The sequence below is a fragment of the Bombina bombina genome, chromosome 4 (assembly GCF_027579735.1).
Source record: "Bombina bombina isolate aBomBom1 chromosome 4, aBomBom1.pri, whole genome shotgun sequence".
NCBI lineage: Eukaryota > Metazoa > Chordata > Amphibia > Anura > Bombinatoridae > Bombina > Bombina bombina.
The window spans coordinates 613260357-613283492 of record NC_069502.1 but is presented as its reverse complement, the minus strand read 5'-3'; the positions used below and the strand labels follow the sequence as shown (position 1 = coordinate 613283492).

Genomic DNA, 23136 nt, shown 5'->3' with positions numbered 1-23136 from the left:
CTGTTCCACACTGACAGAGCCTCATCTCACACAAATGCAGTAGAAACACAATAAACAATATTATGCACAATAAAATCCACCCTGTTCAATAACCCCCTTCCGAGGGTATTACCCTAGATTCTATAAAGATAAAGGAGCCACACTGTGACCCTGTCTTCTTACGTTAATAAATATATATATATATATATAAATGAAACAATCTTATCAGAATCAACGCCGTGGAACAGGAACATGGTCTTTCAAGTGTGACAGGATAGTAGCATCGCTCCTGACATGGACTTGAGAGAAGAAAAGCAGGCAGCGAATCTCGTCAATGCCAATGGCTAATGGAGCTGTTAATCTGAGTTGGGATGGGTTCGCAGAAAGACTTTCCCTGCATCTCCGGACTCTAACATTCACCCATGCTCTAACTGAGAGGCTGACAGGGCTACTTAAAACTCCAGTACCATTTCGAAAAGTACTACCCTCCATAAGACACTACTCTGAATCTTCAACCTCCTGTGACGAAATGCAAAGAATGACTGGGGTTTGAGGGAAAAGGGGGAGGTATTTAAGCCTTTGGCTGGGGTGTCTTTGCTTCCTCATGGTGGCCAGGTTCTTAATTCCCACAAGTAATGAATGAAGCAGTGGACTCTCCTCCCGTTAGGATGGAAACTATCATTTCAAAATACCAGGAGATAAGCCCTTATTCAAACCAACCAGCACAAAGAAATTCTGAAAGAATAGCAGGAGAAGCCATATTCCAAAAACGTTAAGGAATAAAAAGCCCTAACAGACCCTATGGAGAAAGGTTCCGAGACACAAGTTTCAGAGCTAGAGACTCCAAAAAAAAATCTATACTGGGCCAGATTACAGTTAGAGTGCTAATTAATGCTCCCGCTCAATCGTTAATTGCGCTCGAAGGACGATTTTTGTGCTAGTTGGGTTGAGCTTATATTAGGAGTTGAAAGTAAACTGTTTTCGCTCATACGCTAACCTAGACAAGTGGAGAAAAATCGGAACTAAGAATATTGAGTGCTCGTTCACGTATTTCCCCATAGAGGTCAATGGAGAAAAAAAAACTGGGGAAAAAAACTAACACCCCATTCTCACGCAAACCCGGTTGCATTTCTCAAGTGTGCTAACCTGACATGAAAATATGAATATTTCCCATTCCAATCTTTTTCATATACAGGAATATGTTATATTTATTTGTAATTAAATATTTCTACATCTATCTACATATACATATAAATGCAAATCATTTCCACTTCTGCATCATAAAGGAATTTGCTGCTCTCAGGAGATTAATGCAATCCTGAATAAATTATGTTTTGTCATTACATACTGGAAATCACTAACTCTCACTAAATGGTATGACCGTCATTTACCTTAATTAGTACTATAACTTTGGCAATGATTGAACAAGTCTTTGCAGAATTTTACAATCCACATTTTTCCAGCAATCCTATAGAGAGAGTGCCTAGATGTCAGAGTGTTTTGCATTTTCCCTTTTGAAATGTTCTAAATGATGATCAATGAGGCTAAGGTCCAGTGACTATAGATTGAAAGGCACGCAAATTAGCACTCCTTGCTCTTCCTTTAACTTCAGATTTGTCTGCTACATTATTGATGTGTGTTTGGGATTGTTGTCCAGCTGAAAAATTAATCATCTTCTGCATAACTTAATTTAAGTAAAAAGGGATGGAATACTCTGCAAATTAAAGTGGTGCTTTTCCTTTGGTCAAATTGCAACTCACCAACTGCAGCAAAGCATCCCCACACCTGAATATTTCCTGCACCATATTTAGTTGTAGGCTTTATATACTATGTTGCCTCTCATGCTGCCATCTCCTCACATGAACGGTTTCCATTGTTCCAGTCTTCCTCTAGTCGTCCTTTTACTTACTGGGGTACAATGTTTATAGTCCAGATGGGCTTGAATTTTGGATACATATAATGCTCTACTTCCTAATGATGTTATCTTGATAATGGTCTTCTGTTAGCTTGATTTACCTGGTCTAACTTTAGATGGAAATTATTCGGTTTAAAAAGGTATGCATAGTACTGTCCAGGTAGAATTGCTTCACCAATGTCCTTTGAAGCAATTACAAAAGCTACTTTTCATGGATACCAAATGGCCAAGTCTAACCCCCCACCCCCCTACTGCCCAGCTCACTCCCTTTTACAACAGATTTGGCCTTCTCAGGGCTTACGGGATGTCCCAGGCTCTTAATATTGCTACTTTATTGTTTGTACCTTCTCACAAAAGAGCTGATCCCTGACCGTGAAAACCCTTCTCGGCTGGCTGTGCTCTTGGAACTGCCGGCCGCGAGCTGATCTCTGACCACCTAACCCCTCTCCAGCTGGCCGGGCTCCTGGAACTGCCGGTCGGCCACATCACCCCGGACACCTGCTAGCCTTTACCCCAGGTCACTCCAGTGGCCCTTTGCCCCAGAGCTCCACTCTTTTGGGTATTGGTGGGGTGATTGCCGGAAGGGAGCTCCCTTTGGAACCGAGGGTTTTGGCCACCCCCACCTCCATTTCTTTACCAGGCTGTAACTCCAGTTATGCGGCTTTTTGGACTGTGGCATCTGGGGACAGAGAGTTTTCCAATGACCCCCTGGAAGTGCTGCCACCCCCTTGGGATCACCCTGTAACTGCAACTTAGGTATTGTGGGAGGCTCTATGGGACTGTGGCCCCTATGGAGGTGCTGGACTGTCTGGAGGGGCGGGAATGGCGGGAGATCTAGGGATCAGATAAGACCCTTTTGGGTGTATATAAGCAGAGTGTGTTTCACAATAAAGCAGTTCTTGTTTCACCTGAATACTGGTCTTGTCTGGTTATTTGGGTGGGCTCTGGCTATAATCACTTTCCAGCTATACAGCTGCAGGCTCCAGGGATGAAGCAGGACCCTTTGGCGGAACTACCCAGTCGGGGTAGCCGGTATCCGTCACACTACTGTCCTTCTGCAAAGTGCTCACTTATAGAATTAATATCAGGTGCTAACTGACAAATAGAACTTGTTTGTCTTTGAATGAACTACACTATATGACCAGAAGTATGTAGACACCTCTAGTAATTTTTGAGTTTGGGTGTTTCAGCCTCACCTATTGCTAACAAATGCATAAAATCCAACACATAGCTATGAAATCACTATAGACAAACATTGGCATTATGGGTTGTACTGATTCTGCCTAACAGAAGTTGTGGTGCCACATAGCATATCCTGTGATGACAAAAAGTGAATCCAGAGCCACCAATACGTAGTTTACTCACATTTAACCAACATCAAACAAATAGTGTCTACACAGACTGGAGCTTCAGAGTTGTCCAGCTAACTCCCTCCTGACTGCTAGCAGTCAAATACCTGTATTCGAAAATTGTTTTATTAAAAAAAAAGTAATTCAAGAACATTGCATAGAATAGCTTTATAAAAACAATAAAAAGGTATATGAAACCCAAAATTTTTCTTTTGTGATTTAGACAGAACATACCATTTTAAAAAAAATTACATTTTTTTTTCTAATATTAAATTTGCAACGTTCCCATGATATTTTTAATGAAAGCTACCAAAAAGAACGAAGAAAAACTGATAATAGAAGTAAAATTAGAAAGTTGTTTAAAATTGCTCTATTTGAATCATGAAAGAACATTGTGGGTTTCATATCCCTTTAAAATTATTCTCACTGAACGCTTGTCACTTCCACCTTTACACAAATGTGGTAATCATAATAATCCCTGTCAAAACTGTGTACTGAAGATTTGCAGGATCACACATGCAAGAGACAGCAGGTAAAGAGGCCTGACTACTCTTTCCAGGGTGACTAGTTTAAAGACACATATTGTGAGCAAATGATTATCTCATAGACTGATATGGAAGTCTGCATTACTGCATATTGGCAGCACCAGATTCTGTTGCAACAGGAGCTTTAAAGTTATATTCTGATGTTGACATTATTCTACCGAAAAAGCAGTCCAAATTGAAGAATCTGTCACAAGTTTGAATGGAGGCTTAGAACTAATGTACTCGCAATTCCCATTGATAGGTGCTAATGTTACATGTTCTCAGGATCAGTAAGAAGTATAGAATTTTTGCTAGTTTGCGGGATCTCTAGCTTAGCTAAGAGTCCATATCTAGAAATGTGATTATCTAGAGCAAAGTCCACATACCGGTTACCTCTAAAAGGTATTTGAGTGTGTGGACCCTCCCACCTAGAAGTTGATGTGCAAAGCTGGAAAGAAAGAGAGCATTGTTAGGATATTAGGGTTCCTGAACATCATTTTTGATCTGGTCTTAATGAAGCTTAAGTATTGGTCACCATTAGAAATAAAATAATATTTAGTTGTGCAAATAAAATGTTTCAGTTACGAGTTCTGGAATTTATAGAAATCCCCAAAATATTAAATTAAATGTAACTCTTTGAAGGGATTTGTAATTTTGGAATTTAAAGCCATTCAAGATTACTTAATGTTCATTTTTATGATATTTTGGAATCTATGGTTGTCTTAGATTATCTGACACTCATGATTTAAGCTAGCAAATTTAACTTTTGGTATTATGTTGAAGTTAAGTGATAAAAGATACTATATTTGATTCACTAGTTTAATATCTGGCTTCTGCATAATTTCAAGGCTACAATACTACAAATCACCCTAGCTAGCTTTTATGGCTCCTAAATGTGGATTTATTTATGTTATAGAAAACTTTTAAGGATATTCTTCTAAAGTGCAATGTTATAAACTCTTCTTACTCTGCAATGGTTTTGTGTATACTAACAAATGACTGAGGCAGATGCACAGTAGACCAGAAAGATTATTGCTACTAACGGTGAGAAATTCTGCTCTTAAAGTGATGGTAAATCAATATAATATCATTTACTCAGAATTTTAAAAGAGTAGTAGATTTTTTTAAGACAAATTTCAAATTTGACTTCAACTTTACGGCCCCTGTATCATGTGACAGCCATCAGCCAATCACAGACTCACTTTTGCACATGCTCATTATTAGCTGGAGCCTCCAAAGGTGTGCACATAAAAAGGCTATGCACATTTTGATAATGGTAGTAAATTGTAAAGTGTTTTAAAATTGCATCCTATATCTGTATCATATACGTTTAATTTTCACTTTAGTGTCCCTTTAAGTTATTAAAAAGTAATATGTGTTTGGTAAAAAAATATAAAAATATAAAATACATGCTTTATAATCTCAAATATTAAGTAAAGATAAAACAAAACTTACAGCAAGAATAAGACCTGAAAGTCTGAGGTTAAGTTTATCTGAACCAATCTCAATTAATCTGTACAAAGTCTTCAGGATGGAAGCTCTTTTTATACACTGTTTTCCTAACATGTTTCCATCTTCCAGGCATTTGTGGAGTTTAGCACAGATGCAGCAGAGATCTTCCACGTTTTTGTCTGTCTCAAAGAAAAAAAAATCATGTACATAGAGTTTAAAAGCCCAGTAGTTCAACAATGTGCATCTTTCAGTCAATTTAGATGTAGCTGTTAGATAGCAAACATTTTTTATCTTTTTTAAACAAACGAAAGATTATAAATCTATTTGAATTGCTCCAAATACTAAAGACCGATTAGTAATCAATTGTAAATTTTAAGCAGGTGAAAAGATTATTATTAAAGGGACAGTCTATACCAGAATTTTTATTGTTTAAAAAGATAGATAATCCCTTTATCACCCATTCCCTAGTTTTGCATAACCAACACAGTTATATAAATAGACTTTTTACCTCTGTGATTACCTTGTATCTAAGCCTCTGCAAACTGCCCCCTTATTTCAGTTCTTTTTGACAGACATCCATTTTAGCCAATCAGAGCTGGCTCACTGGAACTCCACATGGGTGAGCACAGTGTTATCTATATGACACACATGAACTAACACCCTCTAGTGGTGTTAAACTGTCAAAATGCCCTGAGAAAAGAGGCGGCCTTTAAGGGCTTATAAATTAGCATATGAACCTCCCATGTTTAGCTTTCAACTAAGAATACCAAGAGAACAAAGCAAAATCAGTGATAAAAGTAAATTGGAAAATTGTTTAAAATTACATTCTCTATTTGAATCACGAAAGTTTATTTTGGACTAGACTGTCCCTTTAAGCTAAACCAGTAAGCATGAAATTAGATGTACTTCTATCTTTCTGCCGTGGAAAAGAAGGGTGTTAGGTCCACAGATTGTTAAGGCTGTGTCACTACTGCACTGATCTCATTGTATCTAACAGTTAAAAAGTAATCAGTATAGAGTAAACACTGAGTCAATTAAAACTCACAAAAGATAAAAGGAGACTAAAATATCCACAGCGGTGTATTAATGCCCCATCTACAACCCTACCTTCTGCTAGTCTTAGTCTTGGTGTAAGAGGGTGACATAAGAGCAAGACAAAAAAGTCAGATACTATAATCAAATATTATTACAAATTAATCAATTAATAAAAAAAACATTTTTTGGTGGATTTATATGCTGTGTCAATCTGAATGTGAAGAAAAAGAAGAACAAAAACTTTCTGTTAGTGCAAAAACATTAAGCTTTTGAAAAAATCCATAAAGATGGTTAAAAGGGACAGTCTACATTAGATTTTTTATTGTTTTAAAACATAGATATTCCATGTATTACCCATTCCCTACATTTGCATAACCAACAGTTATAATAATATACTTTTCACCTCATTGATTACCTTGTAAATAAGCATCTGCAAACTGCCCCTATATTTCAGTTCTTTTGACAGACTTGCATTTTAGCCAATCAGTGCTGACTCCTAGGTAACTCCACGTGCGTGAACTCAATGTTATCTATATGACACACATGAACTAACACCCTCTAGTGGTGGGAAACTGTCAAAATGCATTCATATAAGAGGTGGCCTTCATGGTCTAGGAAATTAGCATATGAACCTCCGAGGTTTAGCTTTCAACTAAGAATACCAAGCGAACAAAGTAAAATTGGTGATAAAAGTAAATAGGAAAGTTGTTTAAAATTGCATGCCCGATCTAAATCATGCACGTTTATTTTGGACTAGACTGTCTCTTTAAGATGACATAGTGACAGCTTTATATAATATCTCTATTGCTTTCCATTCCCCAGCTCATAAGAGAAGCCATCAAGATGGTGCATTGTGCTCAGTGTTTTATATAAAAGACCATGCAGAACTTGCAAATTCTCCATCCAAAGTTCTGGCCTAATTACTTTTAGAACTTGAACAAGTAGAATATCTAAATTAAATGAAAGTGTGAAAATCAAAGTATTAGCTGAAGTATTGGTGACAGGCCATATATTCTACATAAGAAAATCTAAGGGCCAGAGTCACTAATTGTTTCACCTGTGCTCCCACATAATATGTGGTCTGCTTTTAGATTTTGAGTATAAACATAAGAGAATAATACTTTCTGTTCCATCTTAAAGAAAGAGTAACATCTGAGAAACTAACCTGACCTTCCATTCTTTTCTGGCATCAATGCAACAGAAAAGCCCAGAATCTGAGGTAACATTCAACTATAGAGATCTTACTTGATGAAATGTTGCAGTTGCCTTATGTGAAAACGACTGCCAAAAAGGTAACAGGATTCAGTAATAACAAAAATGTCCAAGGCCACGATCACAATCTATTCTGACATGATCACAATAGGGCATTTTTGGCTATTTCCTGCACCTGTGATCGCATTTTCATATGCTCACTAAAAGCCCTATTTGTACTATGGGGCCGAAAAGTTCTCAGAATCACCATCGATTTTCAATTGACTTTTCAACACCTTTTTAAATTCAACAACTTAAGGCACTTGATAAAGCCTCAAACTGGCATTTTGAACATCTTTGCACTATTTAAAGTCTATTATCTTGCACATGTACAAAACACTCTGAAATAGTAGCGGTACATTAGGATACATGATATTGACTCATTAAAGCTCTTTTCATCACTATTGTTTAGACTGTATACAGTAGACAGGGTACACATTACATTACATATGTATTTGTTCATATAAATATGTTTATATGTTAAGTACAACTAGGGGGATCTGCAGGAAAGGTCAAATCAGGGCCCCTACATCTACAAATGGCATGGAGTGATCTCTTAAAGGGACACTGAACCCAAAATTTTTCTTTTATGATTAAGACAGAGCATGCAATTTTAAGCCACTTTCTAATTTATTCATATTATCAATTTTTCTTTGTTCTCTTGCTATCTTTATTTTAAAAAGAAGACATCTAAGCTTTTTTTTTATTCAGAACTCTGGACAGCAATTTTTTATTGGTGGATGAGTTTATCCACCAATGAGCAAGAACAACCCAGGTTGATCACCAAAAATGGGCCGGCATCTAAACTTACTTTCTTGCATTTCAAATAAAGATACCAAGAGAATGAAGAAAATTTGATAATAGGAGTAAATTAGAAAGTTGCTTAAAATGTCATGCTCTATCTGAATCACGAAAGAAAAAATTTGGGTACAGTGTCCCTTTAAGGTTAATGTTTGATTTTAAGTCACACTTACACTGTCATGTTTGTCATTAACAGTACAGGCGTCTTTATAACCAGGTTTTAAAACGAGATCACACAATTTTGAGTTCCAAAGGAGCCTACTACAACCCGTTTCCATCCGCACCACTGCTAAACCATCTGAATGCTAAATGTATGTTGGCATGATGGGCCTACTGGGCACCATTTTTAATCACTTTATTGACACTTTTAAAGGGGTATGAAACCCAGACTTTTTCTTGATTCAAATATAGCATGTGATTTTAAACAACTTTCTAATTTACTATTATTGAAGTTTCTTCATTCTCTTAGTAACTTTTTTTCAAAAACAGGAAAATAAGCTCTGTAGCCTGCCCATGTATGGAGCACTATATGGCAGCGGTTTTGCAATAATGTTTTCCTTTTGAAAGAGCATTAGATGGCAGCACTATTTTCTGCCATGTAGTGCTCCAGACGCCTACCTAGGAATCTTTTCAATAAAGAATAGCATGGGAACAGAGTAAATTTGAAAAAATTTTAAAATTGTATTCTCTGTCTGAATTACAAATGAAAATGTTTGGGTTTCATATCACTTTAAACTTTCACAACTATTTTTTATTTACAATATTTATTTTTTTAATGCTTTTAGTATCATTTCCATTTTGGCACAATCTGAAAAGATGGCGACTATGGGTTTCTATTGATAATATCTTTTTATACTGGGTTTTAAAAGTATAAACATTGTAAAGCATGAACCTGCTTCCCTGCAAATTGCATCTGCCTAGGAGACTTCAAAACAAGATTCCATCTTCGACACTGAATTTATAGGGACGGTGCCTGTGTGCACGCTAAGTCTAAACATGGTCACGTCAATACGTTTCAAAGTGCTTTATTGAACTCCTAAACAGAAATGTGCCTTTGTGAACGTGCAATACGTACACTACTTCTAGATAAACCTCTTACCAACTGAATCTCTTTCTGCAAACAGACAAGGAGTCTCATCATCAAATCAATACCCTAACATGTCCTAGACTGTAAAAAAATGTTCACTTACTTAATAATATCTGTTACTGGAACTGAGGAATCTAGTCAATGGAAATAGTTTGGGAAGGGTGTATTATTACAAGCTGATTAGCTTGGAAGTCACAATGACAGAAATCAACAATGTAGGGAAATGTAACTATACTAACCCTATACAGAAACATGTGGGTAGACAGGGTCACTGAACTATTAACCCTTGAGGAATATGGATATTTAAAGCATAATAAGTCTGCCTCTTTTCTTAAAAGTTAAATTTTAAGGCACATCCCCACCATCTACGCAGACCTAGCCAGTTATTTCATAGCAAACCTGTACTTTATACACCGATTTCCTAATGTAGTCATATACATTGACCTCCCCCTCCCTATCTCAATCTTCTTTTTAATTCCTCGTCTTAAAGGGACATGCCACCCACATATTTTCTTTTATGATTTAGAAAGAGAATGCAATGTTACACATCTTTCTTATTTACTTATATTATCTAATTTGTTTTATTCTCTTGATATTCTTTGATGAAAAGCATATCTAGATATGCTCACTAGCTGATGATTGGTTGCTGCACATAGAAGAATCATGTGATTGGCTCACCATGTGCATTGCTTTTTCTTCAAATAAGGATATTTAAAAAATGAAGCAAAATAAATAATGGAAGTAAATTGTAATGTTGTTTAAATTTCTATTCTCTATCTGAATCATGAAAGAAAGATTTTGGGTTTAGTGGCCCTTTAATTTTTTCCTACTTCGTCAACTTCACTGCAGTGTGCTTGTCTCTCGTTATAAAAGTGAACCTATTCTTTTTGGAACATGGTGTATTAAAAAGGGACAGTCAAGACAAAATTAAACTTTCATGATTCAGATAGGGCATGCAATTTTAAACAACTTTCCAATTTACTTTTATCATCAAATCTGCTTAGTAATTTTGGTATTCTTTGTTGAAAGCTAAACCTAGGTAGGCTCATAAACTGATTTCTAAGCCATTAAAGGCTGCCCCTTATCACAGTGCATTTTGACAGTTTTTCAAAGTTAGACAGTGCTATTTCACGTGTGCCATATAAATAAACATTGTGCTCACTCCAATGGAGTTATTTATGAGTCAGCACTGATTGGCTAAAATGCGAGTCAGTCAAAAGAACTGAAATAAAGTGGCAGTCTGCAGAGGCTTAGATACAAAGTAATCACAGAGGTAAAAAAGTATATTACTATAACAGTGTTGGTTATGCAAAACTGGGGAATGGGTAAAAAAGGGATTATCTATCTTTTTAAACAATAATAATTCTGGAGTAGACTGTCCCTTTAAGCAGACTCTCAATTATTTTCGGTTTGTAATATTCAGACTATAGGTTAGCTTTATTGTATTGATCTAGTATGTGTTCATTTAAAATTTAACTAAACGAATATAAAAAAAAAAAGATTTGGCTGTTATATTATTCTATAGCAACACAACAGAAATGTCTTAATTACAAGGTATTTACTGTCCATTTAATTACACATAAAAAAGCAACTTCCTATCTTTTATCAGGAAAGCCTCTAACCACAAAACTGTCATAAGGACAAAAACAAAAATAGTGAATGGAGAAACAAGGTGGTTCTGTAAAGATGCCATCAATCTGGAAACAATGCTGATTTAACTGGCTTCTACTGTGACACAACTCACTGGTTGCCCATCACTGCAGTAAACAAACAAATAACAGAAGTAGATCTACATGTGTATCTACTCTCTCCACTGGAACGTATAAAACATATGAGGCACATTAATAACATAATAGATTTTGTTTTTAACTTTAATAAAAAGTAATAAACTGTCATAAATAATGTGTGACTGTTATGTGCCTATCTAAGCTCTACTTTAAAAGGCATAGGCAAGTATAATATTGTCAAGGTGTAATGAATATATTTTATAATCTACACCACTTTAAATTAGTTATTTGTTATTGACCCAATTAAACAAAAAAGGAAATGTATGCTTACCTGATAAATTTGTTTCTTTTACGATACGATGAGTCCACGGATTTCATCCTTACTTATGGGATATCGCCTCCTGATCAGCAGGAGGAGGCAAAGAGCACCACAGCAGAGCTGTATATATAGCTCCTCCCTTCCCTCCCAGTCCAGTCATTCGACCGAAGTTAGGAAGAGAAAGGAAAAGCCAAGGTGCAGAGGTGACTGAAGTTAAACAAAATTACAGACCTGTCTTAGAAAAAACAGGGTGGGCCGTGGACTCATCGTATCGTAAAAGAAACACATTTATCAGGTAAGCATAAATTTCCTTTTTCTTTTACAAGATATGATGAGTCCACGGATTTCATCCTTACTAATGGGATACAATACCAAAGCTATAGGACACGGATGAAAGGGAGGGACAAGACAGGGAACCTAACCGGAAGGCACCACTGCTTGAAGAACCTTTCTCCCAAAAACAGCCTCAGACGAGGCAAAAGTATCAAATTTGTAAAATTTTGAAAGAGTGAGAAGAGAAGACCAAGTTGCAGCTTTGCAAATCAGTTCAACAGAAGCATCATGTTTGAATGCCCATGAGGAAGCCACAGCCCTAGTGGAGTGAACCGTAATTCGTTCAGGAGGTTGCTGTCCAGCAGTCTCATATGCGAAACGGATAATACTCTTCAGCCAAAAAGAAAGAGGTAGCCGTAGCTTTCTGACCCCTACGCTTCCCAGAAAACACAACAAACAGGGAAGAAGATTGACGAAAATCCTTAGTTGCCTGTAAGTAACCACATCCAAATTATGTAACAGTCGCTCCTTCTCAGAAGAAGGATTAGGACACAAGGAAGGAACAACAATTTCCTGATTAATATTTTTATTTGAAACAACCTTAGGAAGAAAACCAGGTTTGGTACATAACACTACCTTATCCGAATGAAAAATAAGATAAGGAGAATCACATTGTAATGCCGAAAGCTCAGAAACTCTGCGAGCAAAAGAAATAGAAAGTCTCCAAGATAATAACTTAATATCAATGGAATGCATGGGTTCAAACGGAACCCCTTGAAGAACTTTAAGAACTAAATTCAAACTCCAAGGAGGAGCAATTGGTCTAAACACTGGCCTGATTCTAGTCAGAGCCTGACAAAAAGATTGAACATCTGGAACATCTGCCAGACGTTTGTGCAATAAAATAGACAAAACAGAAATCTGTCCCTTTAAGGAACTTGCTGACAACCCTTTCTCCAGAAAAGAAAAAATCCTGGGAATCCTAACCCTACTCCATGAGTAGCCCTTCGATTCGCACCAATAAAGATATTTACGCCATATCTTACAGTAAATTTTCCTAGTATCAGGCTTACGCGCCTGAATCAAAGTATCTATAACCGAATCAGAAAACCCCCGCTTAGATAAAATGAAGCATTCAATCTACAAGCAGTAAGCTGCAGAGAAACTAGATTCGGATGATGGAAGGGTCCTTGAATGAGAAGGTCATTCCCTAATGGAAGCTTCCACGGAGGCTGGGATGACATGTCCACCAGATCGGCATACCAAGTCCTGCGAGGCCACGCAGGGGCGATGAGTATCACCGATGCCCTCTCCTGCTTGACTCGGGCAATCACGAGGAAACGAGAGCAAATGGAGGAAACACATAAGCTAGGCTGAATGACCAAGGCACTGCCAAGGCATCTATCAGCTTGGCCTGGGGATCTCTGGACCCGTATCTCAGAAGCTTGGCATTCTGGCGAGATGCCATGAGATCCAACTCCGGTCTGCCCCATTTGAGATTCAGGTCGGCAAATACCTCCGGATGGAGTTCTTTTCCACCATGAAATGTCTGTCTGCTCAGAAAATCCGCTTCCCAGTTTCCCACCCATGGAAGTAAATCGCAGACAGATGGCAAGAGTGAGACTCCGCCCACTGTATTATCCTGGCTACTTCTGTCATTGCTAAGGAACTTCTTGTTACCCCCTGATGATTGATATAGGCCACCGTCGTAATGTTGTCCGACTGGAAGCTGATGAATTTGGCCGAAGCCAACTGAGGCCAAGCCTGAAGGGTATTGAAAATTGCTTGCAACTCTAGGATGTTGATGGGAAGTAGAGACTCCGATTGAGACCATGCACCCTGAGCCTTCAGGAAGTTCCAGACTGCTCCCCATCCTATCAGGCTGGTGTCCGTTGTCACTATCACCCATGAGAGTCTGCGGAAGCACGTCCCCTGGGATAGATGAGCCAGCTTGCAACTCTAGGATGTTGATGGTAAGTAGAGACTCCGATTGAGACCATGCACCCTGAGCCTTCAGGAAGTTCCAGACTGCTCCCCATCCTATCAGGCTGGTGTCCGTTGTCACTATCACCCATGAGAGTCTGCGGAAGCACATCCCCTGGGATAGATGAGCCAGCGACAACCACCATAGAAGAGAGTCCCTTGTCTCCTGATCCAAATTTATTGGAGGAGACAAATTTGTGTAATCTCTATTCCACTGTCTGAGCATGCTCAGTTGCAGAGGTCTGAGATGAAAACGAGCAAACGGAACGATGTCCATTGCCGCTACTATCAATCCAATTGCCTCCATGCACTGAGCCACTGACGACCGAGATTGGACTGAAGGGATCTGCATGTATTCAGAATCTTAAACTTTCTGACCTCTGTCAGAAAGATCTTCATGGACAGAGAGTCGATTAGAGTTCCCAAGAAATTAACCCTTGTCTGTGGAACTAGCAAACTCTTATCCAGATTCACTTTCCACCCGTGAGTCCTCAGAAAGGACAGAACAATGTCGGTGTGAGACCTTGCTAGCTGATAAGACAACGCCTGGATCAGAATATCGTCCAGATAAGGTGCCACCGCAATGCCCCACGGTCCTAGAACCGCCAGCAGAGACCCCAGAACCTTTGTGAAAATTCTGGGTACCGTGGCCAGACCGAAAGGAAGGGCCACGAACTGAAAATGTTTGTCCAGAAAGGCAAACCTCAGGAACTTGTGATGATCTCTGTGGATAGGAACAAGAAGATATGCATCCTTTAGATCCACGGTAGTCATAAATTGACTCTCCTGGATCAATGGAAGAATGGTACGAATAGTTTCCGTCTTGAAGGATGCAACTCTGAGAAACTTGTTTAGACTCTTGAGGTCTAAAATAGGTTGTAACGTACCCTCTTTTTTAGGAACTTACAAACAGAATTGAGTAATACCCCTGTCCCTGCTCCTGACTTGGAACGGGACAGATTACTGCCATGAAAGAGAGGTCTTTTACACAGCGTAAAAACACTCTTTATCTGGTCTACAAACAATTGAGAAAGAAGAAACCATCCTCTGGGGAAGATTTCTGATTATCTTATTCAAGCCTGTACGAAGAAAAAGCAGACTGCCCCCTACTATATACGGTCCCGGATCGGGGCAAACCCACCATGCTGACTTGGAAGTAGCAGCAAGCTCCAAGACTGGATACCGCAAATTGTGGAAAGACACAAAAACTAGAATGTTTGTGATGTAAAACAGCTTGCTAGCATGCATACAAGGTGCCAGGGCTGCAGCTGATCTCAAACTGCAAACCTATGCTTGCAAGATAGCTAAGCCAACTCTCAGAGTACTACAGCTGGCTGTCAGAATACTCTCCTTCCAGTCAGGCCCGAACAGGGTCCCCCTTGTAAGGAATAGCCAAAACCTTAGGTTGAGATGACACATCCGCAGACCCAGATTGCGAACAGAAGGCATAGCGTGCTAAGACGGAAAATCCCGAACTCCGAGCCGCCAATTTGGTAGACTGCAAAGAAATATGAGTAATTTAATAACTTAATTTCCGCTAACATTGTTGTGTGTGTTCCATTCTAAGTCCCAAAGGATAAATGCCCACCAAGAAACAGCCATAAAGTCCCAATAAATAATGACCTTTACTGGCGCTTCAACTGATAAAACTGAGACTATTAGCAGTAATCTACAAAAGCAAATGAAAATACTGCAGAAGCAGGCGGAATCAAACTCCCAAGCTCCTGTTCGCAAGCACGTAAGGCTACCCACTAGACCACAGGGGTACACTATTCGCGTGCAATATTGCAGAATGAAATCACCCTGCAGAAAATTACAAGCAAATGTGGGCGCCTGCCAATCATAGGATGTAGGCGAGGCGCCAGTAAAAGGGCGCCCATCGTGGGACATAGATGAAAAAGTGTTACTGTACCCTTTAATCATAAACAGTAACTAGACATGTCACTGAGTGGACAAAAACTTAGTTTAACGAAAAGATAATTCAAAGAGTACAGAAACTGAAAGCCCTTTTGTGCCATGTTGTATTTTAAATAAACATCTTTTCCAATTTATTTAAAATATACTAGAGGCAAGCATTGTATGGAATTGTTGCAAAGAATCAGAATGCTGCTTAAGGCATCTAAATGTTAAAGAATTTCACTTAAAACATGGGGAACAGAGATATAAGTTAGGAGTAAGAAAAAGTGTGACCCTTTGTGTCATGTCTAATAGTTGACAAGAATAAGTGTACTGCTTTATGCAACTTATTAACAGTGAAATGTCCTAACACTAACACAGGCAAAGAGAATGACTGGAGTGGGAGGGAAGGGAGGAGCTATATATACAGCTCTGCTGTGGTGTTCTTTGCCTCCTCCTGCTGACCAGGAGGCGATATCCCATAATTAAGGATTAAATCCGTGGACTCATTGTATCTTGTAAAAGAAAACACTAAGATCTTGGGCGTTGTTCTTGTATAAAGCCCACCATTATCACAAAAAGGATATAACATTCTAGTATGCATGTATACATATTGTATGTATATGTAACAAATCTCATACATATTGTATGTATATGTAACAAATCTTATACGTATTGTATGTATATGTAACAAATCTCATACATATTGAATGTATATGTAACAAATCGCATACATATTGTATGTATATGTAACAAATCTCATACATATTGTATGTATATGTAACTAATGTCATACATATTGTATGTATATGTAACAAATCTCATACATTTTGTATGTATACGTAACAATTCTCATACATATTGTATGTGTATGTAACAAATCTCATACATATTGTAGGTATTGTGACAGAAAGCAAGGCCTGGTTATAAATGGAAGATATTTAAGACCAAGCATTGTACATGCTATTTCTCCTTTCAGTTAAAACCCCAGGGAGAAAGAGTGTGTATTTGATTATGCAGTTGATAAACTGTGTTCTGGGTCCCTGGGGTTTGGGATAATTGGAGAGAGGGTGGGCCATTATCCCAGACAGCTGTGAAGCTGTCCAGCAGCTAATCACAGGTGTGGCTAATTAGAAGTTGTGAGGGTTTAAATAGCAGCCTCACTTAGGCCTTGAGAGTTAGTTACACAGCTACAGAAGCTGGTGTGTGTGTGTGTGTTACACTGTGTAAAAGACTTTTGTTCCTGTGAACTGTAAAAGGACATTATTTTTACAAAGCACTTGTGGAATGCTGTGAAGTGCTGGGACACATTTAAAAGCACTTAACTTTGCTGCAGAGGAAGGATTTCCCTCTTTTGGAAATGAACTGCCTGTTTGTTATTGCTGTGAAAAATAAAGCTTTTTAAACTACAGTGGATTGTCCTGTGCTGCATTTGTGCCCTAGAAGACCGTGGTTAAAAGTGTTCCTGTCACACTTGGTGGAGAATGCGGGCAACCACGTTGTAAGTCTGTGGGCATAATAATCTGCAAGCAACATGGAGGAAGTCATTAAAGCTTTGATCCATTCTAATGCTATACAGCAGGAGACTAACAGAAAAGCTGCTGAAAATAGTGCAGCACTGCAACAGTTGGTCTTGGCCCAGTCAGAGAGTGCTATGCTGCTGGCTAAATCACAGAAGGAGAACACTGAATTGTTGATTCAACAGATGGCTGCTGTGCAAGCTGAGACATTCAGGAAGACCCGGGAGGAGCAGCAAAGTGCTACACAGACTCTGCAACGAGAGGTTCAAGCCATATCAGAAAGACTGAACTCTGAATATGTTGGTGGCAGCCAAGGTTCCAGAGTAATAAGGGCTAGTCATTATCTTCAAAAAATGACAGCAGCTGATGATGTTGAGGCGTATCTTTTGGCATTTGAACGCACAGCAGAAAGAGAAAAATGGCCGACAGTTGAGTGGGCGAGTATACTTGCGCCATTTCTTAGTGGTGAACCTCAGAAGGCCTACTTTGATTTAGAGCCAGCACAAGCCGGTGACTATGAGAAATTGAAAGCAGAAATCCTTGCACGCCTGGGGGTGACTTCGGCAGTCCGTGCACAAAGATTCCATTCCTGGATGTTTTCATCTCATAATGCTGCAAGATCCCAGATGTTCGACCTTATACACCTTGCCAGGAAGTGGCTGCAACCAGAGGTTAATTCGGCTACCAAAATAGTGGAACTACTGGTGATGGACCGGTTTCAGCGTGGATTACCTACTTCCCTGCGGCGGTGGGTTAATCAAGGTGATCCTCAAACAGCGGATCAGTTGATTGTATTGGTCGAAAGATTTATAGCTTCAGGAGAAGTTTTGCAACAATCTTCAATGGATCAGCCTCACAATCCCAAGTCCCAGAGCTCTACAAGAACTGGTAAGACTGTTCAGGGGATAAAGGGGATAAGAGAGCAGCAGGTGTATAGGCAAAACACCAGAGACATTTCCCCAGGAGTTAAGGAAACATTTAAATATAACCAACCTGTAAGATGTTTTAAATGTAATGAGGTTGGGCATATTGCTAGAGACTGTGATAAAGATGAATTTATGGACTGTAATGTTGCACATTCACTATTGTCTAATAGCAACAGCTCTGTTAATAATGATTCCCATTGGTGTACTGTGATGGTTAATGGTAAAGTGTCTAGGGCTTTGCTTGATTCAGGAAGTATGGTCACACTAGTGGCTAAATCTTTAGTACCAGATGCAATATTAGATTATGGGGAAAAAATGGGAATTATCTGTGTTCATGGAGATAAACGGGAATATCCTACAGCTGAGGTGGAGATTGAGACTCAGTGTGGTAAATTAAAATATTGTGTTGGTGTAGTACCAAATTTAGCCCATGAGGTGGTGATAGGGAGAGATTTTCCAAAATTTCTGGAGTTATGGGAATCTCCAGAAATATGTCAAACTTCTGATATTTATGTATTTCCTTTCTCTGAAACTGATTTTGAAGGGGGTTCCATTGAAAAGGAGAAAAATAAGATTTATTGCCCTATGCCTGTATTAGTAGGTGATCAACCTTCTCAGAGTAATGAAGTACCAAGTACTAGCTTGGAAAATATTGATGATTTGATAGATCTGGTTGGTGGCCCTGGTAATTTTAAAAAAGCCCAATGGGAGGATCCAACATTGGTAGAGGCAAGAAATAATATCAGGGTTATAAATGATGTTGTGACACAGCCAGGAAATGTATTACCCTATCCTTATTTTGAAGCAGTTAATGATTTGGTATATCGTGTAGAGAAGAAAGGAACAGACATTGTTAAACAACTTTTGGTGCCCCAGACTTTTAGGAACACTGTTTTAAATCTTGCACATAACCACATTCTAGGGGGGCATTTGGGAGTTGAGAAAACCAAAGAGAGAGTTCTTAGAAGGTTTTATTGGCCAGGGATATTTGTAGCCATCAAGGATTATTGTGCTTCATGCCCTAAGTGTCAACTTACAGCTCCTGCTAAAGATTTTCGTAACCCTTTAGTGCCCTTGCCTATAATTGATGTGCCTTTTGAAAGAATTGCTATGGACTTGGTGGGTCCGTTGGTTAAATCTGCTAGAGGACATCAGTATATACTGGTAATCCTTGATTATGCTACACGCTATCCTGAGGCAGTTCCCCTTCGTAACAGCTCTGCAAAGTCCATAGCAAAAGAACTCATGCTAATGTTTAGCAGGGTCGGGATACCTAAGGAAATTTTGACAGACCAAGGAACTCCATTTATGTCCAGGGTTACAAAAGAATTGTGTAAGTTGTTTGGCATAAAACAACTAAGGACCTCAGTATATCACCCTCAGACTGATGGTTTAGTAGAAAGGTTTAACAAAACTCTCAAAAGTATGCTAAGAAAGGTAATTGACACAGATGGGAGAAATTGGGACCTTCTGTTACCCTATTTAATGTTCTCTATCAGGGAGGTTCCCCAGGCTTCTACAGGTTTTTCCCCATTTGAACTGTTATATGGGCGGCATATTACTAGATATAGTTAAAGAGACTTGGGAGCAAGAGACAACACCTTATCGAAGTATTATTGAACATATTTCCCAAATGCAGGATCGTATGGAAGCTGTCATGCCCATTGTAAGGGAACATATGGGAAAAGCACAGGAAGCACAAAAGTACAGCTACAACCGTAATGCTAGAGCCAGGGTGTTTCAACCTGGGGATAGGGTGTTAGTTCTGGTCCCTACAGTTGAAAATAAATTCTTGGCTACTTGGCAGGGCCCATATGAGATAATTGAGAAAGTGGGTGATGTTAATTACAAAGTAAGTCAGCCAGGGAGAAGGAAACCTGAGCAAATATATCATATAAATCTGTTAAAACCTTGGAAAGATAGGGAAGTTTTAGTTGCCTTAAAACCTACAGAACTCCCTGTCACTGAACCAGAGGTAAATATATCAGAAACCCTATCTGTACATCAGAAGCGAGAGGTCAAGGATTTTATTAGAAGAAACAAAGAGGTATTTTCTGTGGTACCGGGAAAAACTAATGTTATTAAGCATGACATAATAACAGAACCAGGGAAGAAGGTCTGCCTTAAACCCTATAGGGTCCCTGAGGCTCGTAGAAAGGCTATTAAACTGGAGGTAGAAAAAATGTTAAAGCTTGGGGTAATTGAGGAATCACAAAGTGAGTGGAACAGTCCAATCGTGCTTGTTCCAAAGCCAGATGGTTCATTAAGGTTCTGTAATGACTTTCGTAAGCTTAATTGTGTTTCCAAATTTGACACCTACCCAATGCCTAGAGTAGATGAGTTAATAGAAAGGCTAGGAAAAGCACGTTATCTCACTACAATTGATTTAACGAAAGGGTATTGGCAGGTGCCTCTCACTAGTCAAGCAAAGGAAAAGACAGCTTTTTCAACCCCAGAGGGCTTATTTCAGTATACGGTGTTGCCATTTGGTTTACATGGGGCCCCGGCAACATTCCAGAGGATGATGGATAGAATTCTGAAACCCCATGTTCGTTATGCGGCAGCATATTTGGATGATGTTATAATTTATAGTACAGATTGGGAATCCCATCTTCCAAAAGTTCAAGCAGTACTTGATGCAATATGGTCAGCTGGGTTAACTGCCAATCCTGCAAAATGTACTGTTGGTTTACAGGAAGCTAAGTACTTGGGTTATACTATTGGTAGAGGATTAGTTAAACCTCAGACAACAAAAATAGAGGCCATACAGAACTGGCCACAGCCTCTAACTAAAAAACAAGTAAGAGCATTTATTGGGATAACTAGTTATTATAGAAGGTTTATCCCGAATTTCGCTACAATTGCGGCACCCTTGACGGATCTCACAAAAGCAAGGGCCCCAATTATGATAAAATGGTCCCCAGAAGCAGAACAAGCTTTTAAGCAGTTGAAAGATGCCCTTTGTGCCCATCCAGTTTTGGTAACCCCCAATTTCGCTAAAGATTTTATTGTACAGACAGATGCCTCTGATGTTGGTTTAGGAGCAGTTCTCTCGCAGGAGTGTCAGGGAGAAGAGCATCCTGTCCTTTTCCTAAGCAGAAAACTTATTTCACAGGAAAAGAACTATTCTATAGTGGAGAAAGAATGCCTTGCCATTAAGTGGGCTTTAGAGACCCTTAGGTACTATCTGTTGGGAAGAAAATTTAAATTAATAACAGATCATGCTCCTCTCACATGGATGAGTCAGAATAAGGAAACAAATTCAAGGGTTACTAGGTGGTTTCTTAGCTTGCAACCCTTCAATTTTACTGTTGAGCACAGGGCCGGTCTTTTGCAGGGCAATGCTGATGGTTTGTCTCGGGTACATTCATTGATGTCCATGGTCGCTCAACCCACTGGGTGTGAGCTGGGGGGGAGGATATGTGACAGAAAGCAAGGCCTGGTTATAAATGGAAGATATTTAAGACAAAGCATTGTACATGCTATTTCTCCTTTCAGTTAAAACCCCAGGGAGAAAGAGTGTGTATTTGATTATGCAGTTGATAAACTGTGTTCTGGGTCCCTGGGGTTTGGGATAATTGGAGAGAGGGTGGGCCATTATCCCAGACAGCTGTGAAGCTGTCCAGCAGCTAATCACAGGTGTGGCTAATTAGAAGTTGTGAGGGTTTAAATAGCAGCCTCACTTAGGCCTTGAGAGTTAGTTACACAGCTACAGAAGCTGGTGTGTGTGTGTGTGTTACACTGTGTAAAAGACTTTTGTTCCTGTGAACTGTAAAAGGACATTATTTTTACAAAGCACTTGTGGAATGCTGTGAAGTGCTGGGACACATTTAAAAGCACTTAACTTTGCTGCAGAGGAAGGATTTCCCTCTTTTGGAAATGAACTGCCTGTTTGTTATTGCTGTGAAAAATAAAGCTTTTTAAACTACAGTGGATTGTCCTGTGCTGCATTTGTGCCCTAGAAGACCGTGGTTAAAAGTGTTCCTGTCACAGTATATTTAACAAATCTCATACATATCTCACCCAAATCTACTTCTCTGCACCAGACCTATCTCCTTCCTTGCTAACCCGTGTCAACTGTCTTTCTCACATCTCTTCCTCAATGTCCTCTCACTACCTCAATCTAAATCTCTCCAAAACTGAGCTCCTTATTTTCTTCCAAAATCTCCACCCCAATCTCTCTATAACTGTCGACAACTCCATCATTACCCCAACCCCGCATGCCCGGTGTCTTGGGGTCACATTTGACTCAGATCTTTCTTTCACTCCTCATTCAGTCCTTGGCTAAATCCTGCCACTTCCACCTTAAAACATCTCTAAAATTAGACATTTCCTTAACCAAGACACAACTAAGATTTGTATCCACTCTCTCATCCTTTCCTGCCTCGACTACTGCAATTCTGTCCTTTCTACTCTCCCTAGCAGCCGCCTAGCTCCTTTACAATCCATAATGAATGTCTCTGCCAGGCTCATCTTCCTTACATGTCGCTCTTTATCTACTGCACCTCTCTGCCAATCCCTTCCCTGGCTTCCTCTTGTCTCACTCTGACATACAAAGCCCTCAACTGCAATGCTTCCCCCTATATATCAGACCTTGTCTCCAGATAATCTACCTCCCGTCCCCTTCGCTCTGCTCATGACCTACTACTCTCCTCCTCTCTTGTTACCTCCTCATATTCCCGTTTACAGGACTTCTCCAGACTGGCTCCCATCTTGTGGAACTCTCTGCCTCACTCCACAAGACTCCCCTATTTTTGAAAGCTTCAAGCACTCCCTAAAGAATCTACTGTTCAGGGATGCATACAACCTACACTAACCTTTCTTTATACAAGTTCCTCTCCTCCATTGCTATCCCGTTGAACCCCCTTAGCATGTAAGCCTAAGAGCCCAGCTGTTTGTAGATGACCTTCTTAAGAGCTGACTACAACAGTGCGACTCTTGGCAGGGCCCTCTACCCATTTGATCCTTATAAATGTTTCCTTGTATACCGCCTATGTTTATAGCGCTGCAGAATCTGTTGGCACTCTACAAATAACCGATAATAATAATAATGAATATGCAACTAATCTCAGACGTATTGCATGTATATGTAACAAATC

At 39.3% G+C, this 23136-nt stretch overlaps 1 protein-coding gene across 1 annotated transcript in view; it reads right to left on the bottom strand.

The window, feature by feature from the left end:
• Positions 1-23136, bottom strand: part of ARMC2 (armadillo repeat containing 2) — a 349446-nt gene that overhangs the window by 200859 nt on the left and 125451 nt on the right. Inside the window, exon 8 of the mRNA XM_053710618.1 lies at positions 5223-5398. Within this exon, the coding sequence (XP_053566593.1) occupies positions 5223-5398 (176 nt within the window). The remainder of the gene's footprint in view (positions 1-5222; positions 5399-23136) is intronic.